The 17357-nt window shown below is 41.8% G+C and overlaps 1 protein-coding gene across 3 annotated transcripts in view; it reads right to left on the bottom strand.

The window, feature by feature from the left end:
- Nucleotides 1–17357, bottom strand: part of IL17RB (interleukin 17 receptor B) — a 321832-nt gene that overhangs the window by 27803 nt on the left and 276672 nt on the right. For all 3 annotated transcript variants that reach the window (XM_078661590.1, XM_078661589.1, XM_078661591.1), the window contains 2 exons: nucleotides 6453–6625; nucleotides 2228–2293 (listed from right to left, as the gene is read on the bottom strand). In XM_078661590.1, coding sequence (XP_078517716.1) covers nucleotides 2228–2293; nucleotides 6453–6625 — 239 coding nt within the window. The remainder of the gene's footprint in view (nucleotides 1–2227; nucleotides 2294–6452; nucleotides 6626–17357) is intronic.

Genomic DNA, 17357 nt, shown 5'->3' on the forward strand with positions numbered 1-17357 from the left:
TATGTAAATTAAGTAATATTAATTTATTTTCATTATATCTTGTTTGTGGGCTGATAGGTTTGTGGGGGTATAGTGTGGGAAGGTAAATAAGTAATAATTAATAGTTAATTATTATTTGTTAATTACTCGATTAATTTTAAATTACATAATTTATGGAACGTTTATTTATTTTACTTATATTTTAGTTGCAAGCTGCTTGGTTTGTAGTGGTCTCGGATAGGAAGATAATCAAGACATAATTAACAATTTATGATAAACTGTTAATTCAAGTCAAGTCAAGAGCAACTTTACTTCTGTTCACAGTACCATAAAAGTTTAACAATAAGATTTATCACAATTTATAAAAAACAGTCACAATGAGAGTACAAATTTCATAAGATTACAGTGATTTAACCTTTCCGCCACGGCGGAAATTTCGCTGGTGTGCAGCTGAATCCGACACGCGAGCAGGTCGGACGGCCCCCAGCCGTCCGACTCACGCCATTCATGACGTCGGACAGCGGGGGCCGTCCAACGCATCGAAATGGCTAGAATCCTTTGTGTACAATACTTAATGTAAACAACATGATACCAGTCATTATGAGGATCTTTTACTCATAATGCTTCCTAATAGCCAGAGAGACTTTTATCAAATTGGACACCGCTGTACAAATATCCGCGGTAGCCAACCTAAGCAAAAAATGAAAACCATCAATATATGTACAGGGTCGAATCTTCCTTAATAATGGAATTAAAAATCAACTTTTCAACATTTTATATAAAGTGCAGAAAAGGACAAAGTGCATAGTGCTTCGATTCGAAAAGTTATCACACGGACAAAGCATGTGATTTTCGGCAAACCCTCTTTGGTGTGGGAATGCCAACAAAAAGTGCACAGTGCATAAAATAAAATCTAGTTAGGTAAAATCTAATCAGCATATTGGTAGAGAGAGTTAAATAGTATTGCACTGGGGCAGGGAACCACTGTATTAAGCCCATCTCACCATGCTGTGCATCGCGCATCTTTACCCTAGTATGGTACGCCTCCTTAATGGTAACCTTGGCTTTTCGTGTGATACTTTCAGGATTATCATAAAAATGCACAGGCCTGTCTCATGGTATTTTTCCCTCGGATAATGAAGCCAAAGTATCATTAAAGCATTGCCCACATTTTGACAGTCTTTAATTACTTATTTAGGTCGTCTGATCTTTGCCCATAAAAGCAAGGGGGCACTGCCTATGCTTGTGCCCTAATTTGCATGCAAACGAAATAGCGTGTTCACAACCCTACTTCTCTGTTGGGCTCTAGCGATTAGAAGTGGTTCCCAATCATCTGGTTATAAATAAGTTGCCCAAATATGAAAGATTAACTAACTTTTCAATTCTCTTGCCCTGGGGTTCGGCAGCATACCATTATATAAGATTGAATAAAATTAACTGTTAAATCAAGGAAAAACATAAAAGTGGTAAAAGAATCAAGAGATTTATGCAGGCTATTTGCTGTCCTTGTCATTAGGACTGTGTCATCTGCATATGATAATAAAGGGACAAATGTATTGCTAATTTGGGGAAAATCGAGCTCCCTACCTGATAAAAAAGCCTCCAGTCCATTTGTATAAATTAAAAAACGGGAATGGGGCTAGGATACACCCTTGGCAAATGTTACCCCTCCAAAATCCAAAGTTTTCCATACTGTTGTCCTGCTTGGATTGGAAAAAATTAAATAAACCCATCTGAAGTACAGTGCTTTCCCTACTGCTGCTCAGAATGGAGTGGGAATCGTACATTTTACCCACCTGAAGTCCAACACTTTCCCTACTGTTGTGCTGTTTGGGGTGGGAATAGTAAATGTAACACCTCCGAAATCCAATGCTTTCCCTGCTGTTGAATAGACTGGACTGCGAACAGTACATTTTACCCCTCCGAAGTCCGACACCTTCTCTACTGTTGCGCTGTCTGGTGTGGGAATAGAGATTTTCACCCATCTGAAGTCCAACACTTTCTCTACTGTTGCTTAGACAGGAGTGAGAATAGTAAATATGCCCCTTCGAAGTCCAATGCTTTCCCTACTGTTGCACTGACTGGAGTCAGAATAGTGAATGTAATGCTTCCAAATTCCACACTTTCCTACTGTTCCATAAACTACATTGGGGATAGTATATTGGGCGCACACAAAGACATGCACACAGTCGTTGACTTGACTAATCTTAGATTACTTTAAAAGAGGTAAATAGAAATGTAAACTTACCACTACAATGGCATGTGCAAGTTCAGTAGTGTTGGTTATCAACAGGGATGTTCTTGATTCGTTATTCTGAAATACAATACAAATTATAGAGCATATTAAAATCAATTAGATTAACTCTTTAAACCATCTAAAAACACGCATTAACAAACACACACATTTATTAGAGTCGCAATAGCGTCTCTGTAATAAACTGTTGACAGGAAAAGTATTTTCTTGATCACTAATAACTTCAGAAACATTAGCATAATCTTCCAAAACATCTATAGTAATTTATCCTTCACAAATTAGCCCTACATTTACTAAGGGTTGCATGGGAGCTTGTGCTGCACTGCACAAGCCTTTTTAATGATAATTAAATCTATTCAATGTAACTGTATCGCTACACTCCAAGTATGCACTCGCACAAAATGCTAGAAATAACCCCCCTATTGATGACAAGAGGGTGAAAAGTTGTAAGGTGTGTTTTGAAAAGAAAATAGCAGGACTGCTCCATATCTACTAGGATCTGGCAACGGTTTTCCTCACTTCCTGCTCTGGTGCACATTTTGCTGCGATGCGTCAGCACGCACACTTATGCCATAGTGCGAAGGTGTGTGCGTTCTGTAAGGAGTAGTTTTTCCATTGGAAGAGGACCCTTAACTATCTTTAACACTTTTCCACTCTGTATGTGTTCTGAATGAAAACATTTCTCCTCAATGTACCTGCCTTGAGGATGTTTAGGATTTTGGTGAAAATCCCCATCTATGATTGTTTGTAGATAGAGATTTGCATCAAAACCCATGGATGGTTGCATGTGGATGGTTGCATGTGAATGACCATGCACTACCCATGGAAAACTCACTTGGTGCATTGTAACACAAAATAGTTCATTGCACAACTTTGAGTTATTTTGGGAAACAATTCAAATCCTGATTTACATTAGATAGTAAATCCCAACATAACTCTTTGCATAGGATTTGCATTACAAAGGTAACAATAACCTGGCGCAAAGAGTTAGTAAATCTGGGTCCTAATTTGGGCAATTAGGGCCTGATGTACAAAATAGTTTTATGTCCAAATCACTGTTTGCAATCTTAAAAGTAATTTCTTATATCAATAAACAATATTTTAGGAGTCAATAAATTATTGCTGACTCCCAAAATGGGTTTGCAACACTGTAATGTATTGCTTTTTGGAAGGAGTGCTTTGTAACTGCCCCATCAAAATAGCGATTTTTTCAGAAGGTGTATACATTTTTTGCAACCACAACTAGGCTGTAAAACATTGAAAATGTACTAACACCCGAGTTGTGCTGTTGATCCATTAACAAAAGGGAAGGGGTACTGTAGAACGCATTTTCCCTTTGTGAATTAAACTAAAATGTTGTTGGGGAAAGGCAGTGCTCCAGGGTACCTCTGTCAACTTTCAAACAAAGTTTTAGAAAAAGTAAACTTTTTTTTTTTTGAAGCAGCTTTCATTATTAAAAACTGGCTACATAAAAAAAAGTTGATTGTTATTTAAATGCAATCACAGACAGGGGAGCATTCTGATCCAACAGGCAACCACCCCTTTGATTGCTTCCAATTACAGTAAGTTACAATGTGTGACCTATCTCATTTATATTCATGAGGTAGTTCAGATTACAATTTACTTAGAATTTGTAGGCCGTTCCACAAAATTCCACAACGGTCCCAAACAATTTCTGGTCACGGTCTGTGACTAGTATTTTGTAACCAGTGTTTTGTACATCAGGCTCTACATTTATTAATGGAAACTGAAATCTGATTGGCTGCAAATTGTTTTCTTTCCTGATCCACCTTATGGTTTACAAACTGTCTCTGCTGGTTCACAAACCTGACACATATGACTGGCTGAGAAGGCTTTATATTGTGTCTCTGGCCGCTGTTAACAGGTTTACTAATTAACGTACCCAATTTATGAACTTCAGTCATAAAAATATTGATGGGATCATGTTTGGCCAAGGTGCACCCATTCCAACTGTACGTGAAAGAATGATACACCATGACAGGTGGAGTCATATTTCTGCACGTTACTCACCTTTGACTCTTCTCTAGGCAACAGACTCGATCCAGATTATTTTACAATAGTAGCTCCCAGACGGTGGTAGATGGTGCTATAGTAGCTCCATCTGAGGACCCCATGTGTCCATCCGCAGGGATGATGTCAGTAGATTGCTTGTTTTCTGAAGTAGTGAGATTAGCATTGCAGGCATTGCCCGGTCTTGGTTTAAATCCTTTCTGCAGAATCAGTTTCCAAATTAATAATTAACTCCATTTTTGTCTGCTACTTCCAGTTAACCTGTGGAGTCTCCCATTGGTAATCTTTGTCTCCCACTACCTCATCAATATCTTTCTTGATCCCACGGATAAGCTCTTCCATTCTTGTGGGTTTGGGTTCCAGCTGTATGTCTACGGCACCCTACTTAACCTCCATGAAACCTTACAGCTTCTCGGAATGAGGAGCTACACTTCATTGGCAGAAGTTTTCCAACTCTACTTCGGCAGAATGGATTAAGCAGCCGCGGCCGGTAGTGGGAGTACCTGTCGGGTGCTGCAGTGCGCGAATTTCGTGCGCGCACTGCATCGCATTTGGTGATGCAGTGCACGCAACGAAATTCGTTTCATTCATTTATATGTTTACTTACCTGTAAAACTCCGTAATCCATTCATTACTATTAGTTTTTTTAGGGTACAGGGATGGGTGGGGTTTAAGGGGTACTAAGGCTTTTTGTTGGCATTCAGGTATGGGTGGAGTTAGGGGTCAGGGATAGGTGTAGTTTAGAAGCAGTGAGTGTTTTTTAGAGTTCAGGTATGGGTGGAAAGGGTGGAGTTTAGGTGATCCCGACAGGCCGGCTGTGGAAATCGTTATCCTGAATGGAGGAGGTGACGAAGCAGGCACTGCCGTCAGGATTACGATGTCCCCTTCCGACAACCTTTTCATGGCTGTCGGAAAGGGACTTTGGGGGCCCCAAACAGGGCCCCATCCCTCTTGGGCCACAGCACAGTGGCACTGGGGGAACATGCAGTGCCCCCACACACCCCCATGCACTGCTCCTTTACACTGCTGCTGGTGCTGCAGCCCTTTTCCTGGGCCGCAGCACAAGCCGCCATTTTAAAGAGCACTCTCCGACCACCAGTAGGGCGGTCCCCTGACCGCCGCAATAGCAGTCGGCTGTCCAGCCGACCGCTATCAAAATGAGGGCCTATATTTTAGTCTCACATCATCTTGCACAGTTACATTGGCTGTCGATTAAAACCAAATGTTATTCAAGGAATTATTTAGCTATCACAAGGCCATTTATTGGATTTCTCTCTTCTCCATTAGAAATGTAATTACTCTGCATGTTCCTTTGCCAAATTGCGCTCAGCTACAGCATGCATGTTTATTCCCCCTAGGCTTGTTGAAATGAGATTAGGCAGACACTGTTTCCCCTAAGACCAGTTCGCATCAGCTGGGAGCTCTTGCTATAAAAATGTTTACCTAGTTTGGCACCTGGGGGTAGTGTCAAGGATTTGAAAACTGTGTAGATAGGGCGACAAAGAAAATGAGCACCTTGGATCTGATGACAATGACAGGTTTGTGTAATCACCTTCTGATTCCTTGAATGGTAAATCTATAGATTTCTTGTGTTCATTGAAAGGTTTGTTAACATATCTTGTGGACTCTGGCTGCAGGTTCAATGGGCACATTGCATGGCTGAATGTCACTCATTGCACACAGAGACTGCAAAATGTAGCTAAAGATATACCCATCAGGCTCAAGTGGTACAGGTGCTGTGCCAATGGAAATGCCTGATCCCAGAGCCTGCATGTTATGGTCTTCAACTATGGCAGTGGGCCATGGCATGATGATGCGTGTGTGCAAGGCATGGTCTAAAGCCATAACCTGCCCAAAAAACAGCTTTGCTTGGCACAAGGTCACAGCCTACCAATAATACATGGTCTTGGCTGAGTGTGTTACTGCTAATGCCCAGTGGGTGCTAGCACCATTAGGACTAAGTGTAAGATTTATCAAAAGACCACAGCATGTGCTAGACCCATCTGACAGTTAAAAACAGGATTGCATCTTCACAACTGCATGCCACTGATGATGTCATTGGTGATGAGATGTGTAATTTTACGAGTGTTGTCGCTGATGATGTCATTTGGAATGTCCTCTATGACATTATTTGTGCGGTCATGAGCAGTACTTGGAAGAGGAGTTATATATATTACATTTTCAGTACCTCAGTAACACTATAGAGCTCAATCATTTTACAGCTGGCACTTGGCAACGTTGACGGCGATGAACAACTGTGCAGCTGGATCATATGTTCTGTTCCAGGACTGTGTAGTGTAAAATTCACTTCCACATTCTTGTCTAAGATGCAGGCAGTAATATTTGGATTCCAGAGATTTCCTGTGCAAAATATTGTAAAACAATAATGAACGGGTTTATACATGCCTTCAGTCTTAAATTGCAGTGTTCTAAATAATATACATTTCAATATGAGCATACTGACATGACACAGCACAACATGTTGTGTAAATTATTTATTATGCTTACCTGAGTTTGGGCCTACTTTAATTATATTCAGATTCCCAAGAATTAAGGGTCTTATTTACAAGAACAAGAACTGGAACTCGGTTGTCTGTTTGTTCACTTTTCTAGATCCTTTGTGCGTAGTATGTAAGAGATAGTATGTATGAGTAGAAAGTTTGTTGAGAGTGGCACGGATGAATGAATAAAGCTGTTTTTTTAGCTTTCTTTTATTATTGAATGTCTTGGTGGGGGTGCTATATGAAATTTTGTACTGTATACTTATTTTGTAATTACCTTTTTTCCTTCTTTTAATACAGAAATGATAACATGTCTATTATTGCTTTTGTATGTGTAACAAATTTTAAAAATAACAAAAAAATGGCTTTTTAAAATGAAATATAAATTAAGAGAAATAAACGACAAATAAAGCCTAAATGAAAATTATTGTTTTTTGCATATATTGATAAAGTTCTGCTATGTCCTTGAAGAAAAACGGTTGTTTGAGATATACCAACTTTTGAAATTAGATAGGTCAGTCCAGAGGTTATTTCATAGTGTATACTTCCTCCTCTCCCCCTCCTCTAGACCTCAAAGAAATATTTATTGGGGGTACCCTTAGCTGTAAAAGTGCATTCTGGCACATTTCCAGGTTTACGATTTCTCGTAAATCTGGAAATGCGACAGAAGCCATGGGTGTTGCGTGGGAACATCCACAGCAGAACATTCATGGCATGCCCCTTTCACGCAAAGTGTTGCATGTAAAGGGGCCATATTTAGAAGAACACGAAAAGCCAGTCAGGGTGGCTTTAAGTGTCCTTGTAAATATGGAACAGCAGCTTGCGCCGCCTGTGCGTCAAAAAAAGGTGATGCACCTGTGGAGCAAGGAGCTTGTAAATAAACCCCTAAGAGTTTATAGGCACCCTAGATAATTGAGCAGTTACTGACCTAGGACTAGTAAATAAGCCCATAAGATTGGTGGTGCAGTTCAGTTACGGCATACCAAATTGTCCAAAAAATACACTCTGTAAGTGGGCTATTGTGAATTTGTGGTCTCCAGGAGCCCATGTATAGCAAGTTCATCTTTTGGTGTGGTTCCCATTATTTTATAAACCTTAACCGTTGACATTTTCGACCTCTGGGCAGCAGGGGATTAACAACCATTGCTTCACTGCATGTGCCTTTTTTTATTTATTTATTTATTTATTGAATTTATAAGGCGCTACTGTTACCCAAAAAAGGGTTTCCCGGCGCCTTTCCACCATCACGGTTGTTGACTACGTTGATCAGCGTATCTGACTTCTTTGTTAGTTAGCCATACGTGCTCTCAAATCATTGCTGTACTAAAGTCAAATGCCACTTGTGAACTGCAGCAGCTTTTATCACTCACTTGGGAGTGAACCTGATGATGAGGGCTGGGAGTCAGCTATATGATACTCCTAATTAAGCATGAAAGCAAAACTTTAAAAGATTTTGAAGCTAAGATGCTAAGTTTGGCACTAAGTATGTCAGATGTTGTTGTGCCTTGTAAAAGGAAGATCCAGCAGCACAGTGCTCAAAGATAAATCATGAAAGCTGTTTATTGTCACTCTTTGTTTTAGTTCTCATGAAAACCCGCTCTATGTGATGAGCAGATGCCATGGTAGGGCTGATGAAGTCCCCTTGCCATTTTTCGATCTCTATAACCTCCTCCTCCACATTTCCCCCTGCTTCTTACCCCTTTAAATGTTGCTTTGGGTTTCAAATACTCAATAGTGTTTGAACGATAAATGGTTCCATACCTATATATTTAACTGTATTGTGTGCTCATTTAATCTGTATTTACCTGGCCTACAAGCATATTCGCAATAAAGAAAATCTAACAAGGTAACAAGTGTCAAAAGCCTATTATTTGCTTAGAAAAAATATAGGAAAATAATTTACACACCAGTTAATTAATGAAAAGAAAAATAATTAATCAACATGGATTTTTATGTTATGCCTCAGACATGGCTTTTGAACATCAGATTCTTCAAATGTTTCTTATTCTCTGCCTCTGTCTGGTCTCCTTGTGGCTCACCAGTTATATGTTTCTTTCAATCAATGCTACTTACAGGGGAGATATGTATCACATTAAAAGAGCAAATGCTTCCTTAGCACAAAAGGCTTTCTGGAAGGCAGCCCCTCTTTTGTTTGACTATCATCTTTCAATAGCAACTTGGCACTCATCAAACAAAGGATCGCCTGGCTGTCTTTCCCCTCCATCTTGGCAAACCCCTGCCAAAGGAAATTGATTCTCTTCAAAGGCCAGGCGCTCCATAGGGTGTCTTGCATCTGTTTTGGCAATTAGGAATCAAAAGGAAGCTGCAACTGTGGCCCTGATGTGCTCATGTATACAAAACAAAAGCAGCCCAATGTACCAAAACGGAACCTGTGCTTTTAATATATTAGAGAACAATTGCTCCAATTAGGATTCATTAAAAACCCAAATTGAGTTAAATGACCACTCTTTAGTCATTAGAATCAAGTATATCAACATACATAAATCAACCTATGTTTTGTTTTAGATATGACTATTTTTGATTTTAATTAACCCCTTCGCTGCGGGGGATATTCCCCCGCTGTGCTGGGGGGGAGGGGGCGCGCACAGCGCTCACATGCTCATGACGAGCTGAGCTCGTCATGAGGCACGGCGCTCCTGTGCTCATGACGAGCTCAGCTTGTCACGGCCACACCCGTTCCCGTGGAACGCTCAGCACAGCAGGGGAATTATCCCCACATGCGAGCGTTCCACGGCTCATGACGAGCTGAGCTCGTCATGAGCACCGGAGCGCCGTGGCTCATGACGAGCTCAGCTCGTCATGAGCATTCAAGGGGTTAAATGTATTCATCATCAAAAACATATGGACTGATGTATATGTGTTACTGTGCTTACTTCTGACGACTAAAGAGTGGCCATTTGATTTGTCAAGCTCAGACTTTTTAAAGGCTGACTAATGTTTTGCTCCCTGGAATAGACAGAAGGGTCTACAAGGGTAGTTTATAGGTGTGATCCTGGTGGGGCTGAAAGAGGCTGGCTTCAGGAGGAGCGACCATCCGAAGCCAAGGAACAAGGCTTAGTAGTGTTGTTATACCCATACATAAGTGCTGCGAACGTGGAACTGGATAATACAGGTATGAGAGGAAGAATGAGAATGTGTAGGAATTCTGACTGTTTACAAAATTCTCTTATTAACTGCTGGGTAAGGCTTAAAAAATAAGCTACTTGTACTGAGAATACATCTCAATTCTGATTTGATAGTCCTATTTCCCTACTGAGGAGTGTGTATCGTATGATTCCCCATGAATAGCTGACTTTTAAAAGCTGCTCTCATGTTCAGAAGAGTTGACCTCTTGTACTCATATACAACTAAGTGGGACCAGGCTCTCTTCAGAAGATGCCTGCTTCTTGTGATTCTACATTATTGGGAAGAAGAATTTGGACAATGCAAAGAATAGTGTCAGCTGCGTCTTTCATTATCCTTATGTTGCTAAAAGGGGTTCGTTTTGGGTAGAAATACATTCTTTTTATGGTACAGCCAACCACTGTGGTACATTTTAAATCCTTAGTTTGTGCTTCCCCGGATCAAACACTTTAAAATTACAGCTGCCTAATAGTATGAATGTCATGTGATTCCTACAACTTGTAATCTTCACTGTCATATGTAACATTTCCTATAGACTGATTTACACACATATCTTTCGTTGTCTCGGCATAATGTATGTATGATGTAAAGTGCTCTGACACCCTACACTGGTATGAGGAGCTCTATAAAAACAAATGAAACACATGAAAAGAGAGGTTAGTGCCCTTCCATTTCAGGGGCTTTGCAGCAGTTTCAAGGTCTTCTTACAGTTTCTCGTTGCTCATATGAGTGAAACTTCTTTTTTTTTTATGTTTGAAAGCTTTATTGAAGCAACAAGATATAAAAACCACAAAGTAACATCAGGAGAAACAAAATGAATATGAATACTAAAACACTGATGTTACAAAGCAAAAGCCAAGCATTGTCTAATTTTAAGGGGAGGAAGGGAGAGGAAGGGAAGGGAGGAGAGGGAAGGAGAAAAATCTATGATAAACAACAATCATAAAGCTATATAAATATAAAAATAGAATAAATAGTAAACAGCATATTTATTTATTTATTTATTTATTTAAGCTTTTATCGCGCACAGCTACCCACAGTGGGTTTCCCGGCGCCAGAGATAGACTGTAGAAGAAAGGAAAGTGCAGCACCTGACTTGAAGCCACAACCAACTATTGGCTACGCTTAGTGAAGAGTAGAGTCTTCAGAGCCCTACGGAAGCGAAGTAGGTTGGTCTCTAACTTTAGTTCCAGTGGGAGGGAGTTCCAATATTTAGGGCCCAAAATAGAAAAGGAGCGGCCTCCCATTTTTGTCAGCTTCCATCTTGGCACTGTGAAATTGCCAGTGTCCGATGACCTTAGTGAGCGTAAGGGTCTGTAAGGTTTTACCAACCCTTGAATATAAGCTGGAGTGCTGCCCTGCTTGGCCTTGAACATGTAACAGAGTGCCTTGAATTTAACCCGTTCGGGGACGCTCAACCAATGAAGGTCCCGCAAGGCGGCAGCGGCTGAAATGCGTCTAGGGACGTTCTTTAGTAAACGCGCAGCCGCATTTTGTACAACCTGAAGCACATGTATGGTAGCTTTATCTGCGCCCAGGTGGAGAATGTTGCCATAGTCCAGGCGTGATGTTACAAGTGCCTGGACTACGGTTCTGCGAGAGCAGAGGGGGAGCATCCACAGAATCTTATGAAGCCACCGCAGCGTTGAGAAGCAAATGGCTGCAACCTTAGTAGCCTGTTGCCTCATAGTTAGCCTGTCGTCAATAATGACGACCAGGTTACGAACTGCAGTGGAAGGTGTCGGCGCATTTCCCAGTTCAATGGGCCAATGACGGGGACCCCAGAGATGTTTGTTCCGACCCAGAATGACCACCTCGATCTTCTCCCCATTCAGCTTGAGACAATTTCTCCGCATCCAGTCGGCCACAAGAATGAGGCCAGACTTGAGTGCGGAGGTATTGTTCTCGTCTCTCCCTGATAGGGAGAAGACAATCTGGGTGTCATCTGCATAGGAGAACAGGGTTAGCCCGGCCTGTTCAACTATGGTCGCCAAGGGTTTAACATAAATATTAAATAATAAAGGGCTAAGGATTGAACCTTGGGGAACGCCGCGGGTAGATGGACAGATGGTGGAAGCTGCTTTAGGCGAAAACACTTGAAAGGTCCGGTCGCTAAGGAACGACACCACCCAGGCCAGGGCCTGGCCTGCCACACCTAGAGCTTTCAGAGAGTCAATGAGGATGGAATGCGACACGGTGTCGAAGGCTGCGCTCAAATCCAGCAGGATGAGCGCCATGGTGTTTCCCTGATCGACACCGTGCCTAAGACTCTCTGTTACCCCCAGGAGGGCAGTCTCAGTTGAGTGCCGAGGCCGAAAGCCCGACTGTGAAGGATGGAGAAAGGCAGTGTTTTCGACCAGTTTAGAAAGCTGGGAATTAATATGTCTCTCCAATATCTTCGAAAAGATAGGCAACAATGATATAGGGCGGAAATTGGCAGAGTTGGAAGAATCTGCACCCAATTTTTTCAATAGAGGTACAACCATGGCGTGTTTCCAAGGTTGGGGGACGTGGGCCTCACTCAGGGAAGCGTTTAGTAGTTTGATAATGATGGGGTGTGTGAGGGGATCTAATTGTTTTAATATTTTGGCCGGGAGAGCGTCCCGTGGGGAGCCCGATCGCACACTATTTAAGCAGGAGACAAATGAAATGGCATCTAAAGGCTGCCAAGTAGTAATTACTGCATCAATGGCGATATTCACCGGTTCCTGGACCATGTCAGGGGCAATGGAAGTAGTCCCTGGGAGTGTGGTAAAATGGTCATAGATAAGATCAACTTTATTTATAAAGTAATCTGCCAAGGATTGACACTGGGCGGCATCAAGTGCCGGAGAGGGAGGAGTGGAATTTGCACCAGTCAATTTTTTAACAACGGAGAATAGCACCTTTGGGCAATTTTGTGCATCAGTCACTGTTTTTTTAGTATAATCTGCTTTAGCAGTTTTACAGCTGTTGTGGTACTTTTTCAAGGCTTCTTTATAGATGACTTTACGTGGGGGGGAATAACCTTGTCTCCATTTACGCTCCAAGGTCTTACATTGTGAGCGGAGGCATTTAAGTTGTTCCGAGTACCACGGAGCTGGGGGATGATGTAAAGAAACGGACTTGGATGTCATCGGTAACACCGAATTGACAGCATTAGTTAGCCAGAGTTCAGTGGTGCAATTGAGTGCAGCAACTGGTAGTTCAGTGTACGGAAGTGTTTTGATCAACAGCTTATTAAATTCTGGCATATTGATCTTCCCCCAATTCCGAGTTGGCCTAGCAGTTTCCACCTCAGGTCTTATTGCTGTTTCAGCCATATCTAAAGAGAAGGGGACGGCTAAATGGTCGGACCAGGCAATTTGTAGGGCTTCTCGAGAGCAGTCTAAAGAAAGATTGGACAGAATCGGGTCTAATAAATGACCGGCACAATGTGTGGGACCTGTGTTTTGAAGTTGAAGATTAAAAGCTTCCAGGATGGAGAGAAGCTGATTCCTATAAGGGCACTCATGGTCTTCTAGGTGTATATTTAGGTCCCCTAAGATCGTAAAATTCGACGCTTTGAGCAGTACTGGAGCTAAAAAATCCGGTAATGATGTAATCCATGAGCTCGCTGTCCCAGGGGGACGGTATACCAATAATCCTGACAACGTGAATTGGGGGGTAATGGTCAGTTTAAATAGGGCTGATTCACAATCTTTTTGAGTGGTATCTACCAATTTACAAGTGTATACATTCCTATAGATAATTGCAATTCCGCCACCCCTGCCAGAGACCCTATCCTGACGAAGAATGGCATAATTGCAATATCCGGACCTGAGCAATCCCGGAGCCATGTCTCAGTCAGGAATATCGCATCAGGTTGATTTTCAACAAGAAAGTCATGGATATTATATCTGTGTTGTGGCAGGGATCTGCAGTTGATGCTCCAAAATCTTAAAGGGGGGAGGGTGGAAGCTGTCCTGGAGCATGTCTGTCTCTTTCGTCTACCTTGATGTTGAAGGGATCTGCATTTGGTAGGAGTCCTTAATGAGAAGCTGCACCGAGTACAGCTGAACTTATGAGGCGGGAGAGGGTAGATAGAGCAATTATTATTAGGAACACCACGTAGCGCATACAACTCTTCAAAAGAGTATGTAAGAATCATGATGAATATAGTCGATTTACTCACCAAGAAGAAGAGTATGCCAAAGGCCGGAGCGCGGACGGGCGCAGACGGGCTGGACTCTGGCGCGACTCCGGCGGGCATCCGGCGCGTCCGCAATCCGCATATCAAGCAAAAACAAATGCACAATAATGAAAGAAGAAGTATAAGTATAACACATGGAAAAAAAAACCTAGACTGTGAAATTTTTGAGGGAACAAAACTGCGGACAGAAGTAAATTGTTCAAGGAGGTTTAAAGTTGTCAGCGGAAAGCGGGGTATACCTCTTATTAAGTGATCTAATACAAGGTGAGGGGTAGCCAATAAAGTTCTACATTGCAGGGAGGTTTGCAGGAGGCAGCAAAAGCAACATCAAGTCTGTGGGAATTACAAAGGAGATTCCACCACCCACGAATGGAAATATTGGTAAGGGACTTCCAATTGGAAGCAATGTGTTGAATAGCATGTGCTAACATGAGATCGAGGAGACCTAATGAGTATGTCGAGAGATCTAAAGAATCAGAAAGAGAATCAGAGAGGCTGCCTAAAAAGATAAGAGAATTGCAAAAAGGGAACAGAGAGTGTGAAGATGCGTGAAATGAGGGACCAAACCTGTTTCCAGAAGACTTGAACAGAGGGACAAAGGAAGAAAAGGTGAAAGAGGTCAGCTTCAGGGGCATCACAGGTCCAACAATTAGAGGAAGAAGAGGAAAGGAAACGAGATAGGGAAAGAGGAGAAAGATAAAGTCTGTGATAGAAGAAAAAGACAGACTGAGTAAGAGAAGCAGAGCGAGAGATCTTCAAAGATTTAGCCCATAATTTATCCCAAAGAGCAATAGTCCAGGAGCAATCCAAGTCTCTCTCCCAGGATAATTCTATCTTAGATTTGGGATGGTCAGGATCGGGAACAGAAAAGGAGCGGTAAATAGGAACAGTAGAGAGGATGGAAAGAAGAGGAGAAGAGTCGGGAATAATGTCTGAAGAGGGGAGAGAGTAGTAGCGGTCAAGAACAATTGCCATGAGGATAGAATATTTCTGTATAAATGAACGAGGGCAATGAAACCGCAACTGAAATTGAGGAAAAGAGCAAGGCGAGGGTCCATCAAAGAGGTGAGAAACCCAAATGATACCTTTCGACCTCCAAGAGGGCCAGGAAATAGGTCGATTATGAAGAAGGATAAGCGAGTTATACCAAATAGGTGAAAGTAGAAAGGATTCACGAGAAACGTTCGGTGGGGAAAATAGGGGTTTTAAAAGAGCAGAAGTATATTTGAACAGAGGTGGGATAGTATAAGGAGATTTGGAAGTAAAACGAGGAACGTCTTGAAAGGAGAAAGGCAACAATAAAGACTGTTCAACATGAAGCCAGAGAGGAGAAAAAGGGGATAACTCTGATGAGAGCCATCGGGAAGCTTGACGAAGAGAAAAGGATTTATGGTAAAGTTGAAAGTTTGGAAAATTGAGTCCTCCATTGGATTTGGGTTTACGAAGAGCCGCTAAAGATATACGTGATTTTTTCTGTTTCCATAGAAATTTGGAGATAACAGAATCAATACGGTGGAAATAGGTGGCTGGAATGTGGACAGGGAGCATAGAAAGTAAATAAATCAGAATAGGTGCAATCATCATCTTGACAGAATCAATACGACCCCACCAAGAAAGAAAAAGGGGATTCCAAGAGGACAACAAACGCTCAATCCTGGAGGTGACTGCTACCATATTAAGTTTGATAGAGGAGGAAATGGAGTTATTAAAAAGAACTCCAAGATATTTTATCTTATGACTATTCCAAGCGAAGCCTGTGGAGGTAAAGAAGTGTGGGAGACAATATTTATTCAAGGGAAGAATCTCGGTCTTATCAGAATTGATTTTATAGCCTGAAACAAGGGAGAACCTCTCAAACTCAGCAAGAAGAGAGGGGACGGAAGAGATCGGATCAGAAATAAATAAAAGAATATCATTCGCATAGGCAGAAAGTTTAAGCTGATGTTCTCCATATGGGAAACCAGAAATCGAAGCGTTGGTACGGATAGAAGACAAAAAGGGCTCAAGAGCTAGGATAAAAAGAAGTGGGGAAAGAGGGCAACCTTGACGAACCCCACGTTGTAGTGTGAAAGAGGAAGTGAGCTGACCGTTAACTAGCACTGAAGCCTTGGGAGTAGAATAAATTAAAGAAATAAAGGAGATGAATTTGGGACCAAAACCATGCCACTTTAGAGAAGCGAGTAGGAAAGACCAATCAACTCTATCGAAGGCTTTCTCTGCATCCACAGAGATGGCAGCCAGGGGGATCGAAAGAGAGGAGGCTTTATTTAAAACATTAAGAAATAACCTGGAATTATCCGATGTAAGACGACCTTTAACAAATCCGCATTGTTCTTTCCCGATAAGGGATGACATGAAAGGGTCAAGACGGAGGGCTAGCAACTTAGCATAAAGTTTATAGTCCACATTGACCAAAGAAATAGGGCGGTAGTTTTTACAGAATTTAGGGTCACGGCCATCCTTGGGAATAAGACATATAGTGGCGTCTTGAAAGGAACCCTGGGCAAGACCATTAGAGCAAAAAGATTGAAAGAGGGAAAGAAGTTTAGGCAAGAGAAGATCAGAAAAGTGTAAATAAAATTCAACCAGAAAACCATCGGGACCCGGGGTTTTGCCTTTGGTGAGGGAAGACAATGCAGTGGAAAGTTCCTGTAAAGTAAAATCTGTTTCTATATTTGAGAACTGGAGTTGGGATGTATTAGGTTTGGGTAGAGAATCAAAGTAGGATTGAAGAAGATCGGGTGCTGGGGGATTTTCAGGAGTATATAGAGATTCATAGAAGGATTGAAATTGGTTCAAAATATCCTTATCGGTGTGTAGGAGAACATTAGAAGAGGAATAGATGGAATCGATGAAAGTACGTTCTTTCCGAGACTTGAGATAGTTGGCAAGTAGTTTACCTGATTTATTACGGCCCCCATAATAGCGGGCGCTACTACGGAGGAGAAAGGAAGAAGCCGAATCAGTGGTAAGTTTATTGAAGGCGATTTTAGCTTGAAGGAGTTCCGAAGCATGTGGGTGGGGGAGGAAGTGTAAAACCGATGTTCCAAGGATTTAATATGTGCTAAGGCAACTTTACGTTTCTGGAGGAATTTCTTTTTCTTTTTGGCAACAAAGTCAATTATGAAACCCCGGGCCGTAGCTTTGAAAGAATCCCACAAAGTGTGTGAAGGAAGGAGAGGGTCAGAGTTGAGTTGAAAAAATTCAGTAGTAAAGGAGCGGAAAGATGTAGAGAAAGTAGGATCAGCTAGAAGAGAGGAGTTAAAACGCCAACGAG

Source organism: Lissotriton helveticus, chromosome 9 (genome assembly GCF_964261635.1).
Source record: "Lissotriton helveticus chromosome 9, aLisHel1.1, whole genome shotgun sequence".
NCBI lineage: Eukaryota > Metazoa > Chordata > Amphibia > Caudata > Salamandridae > Lissotriton > Lissotriton helveticus.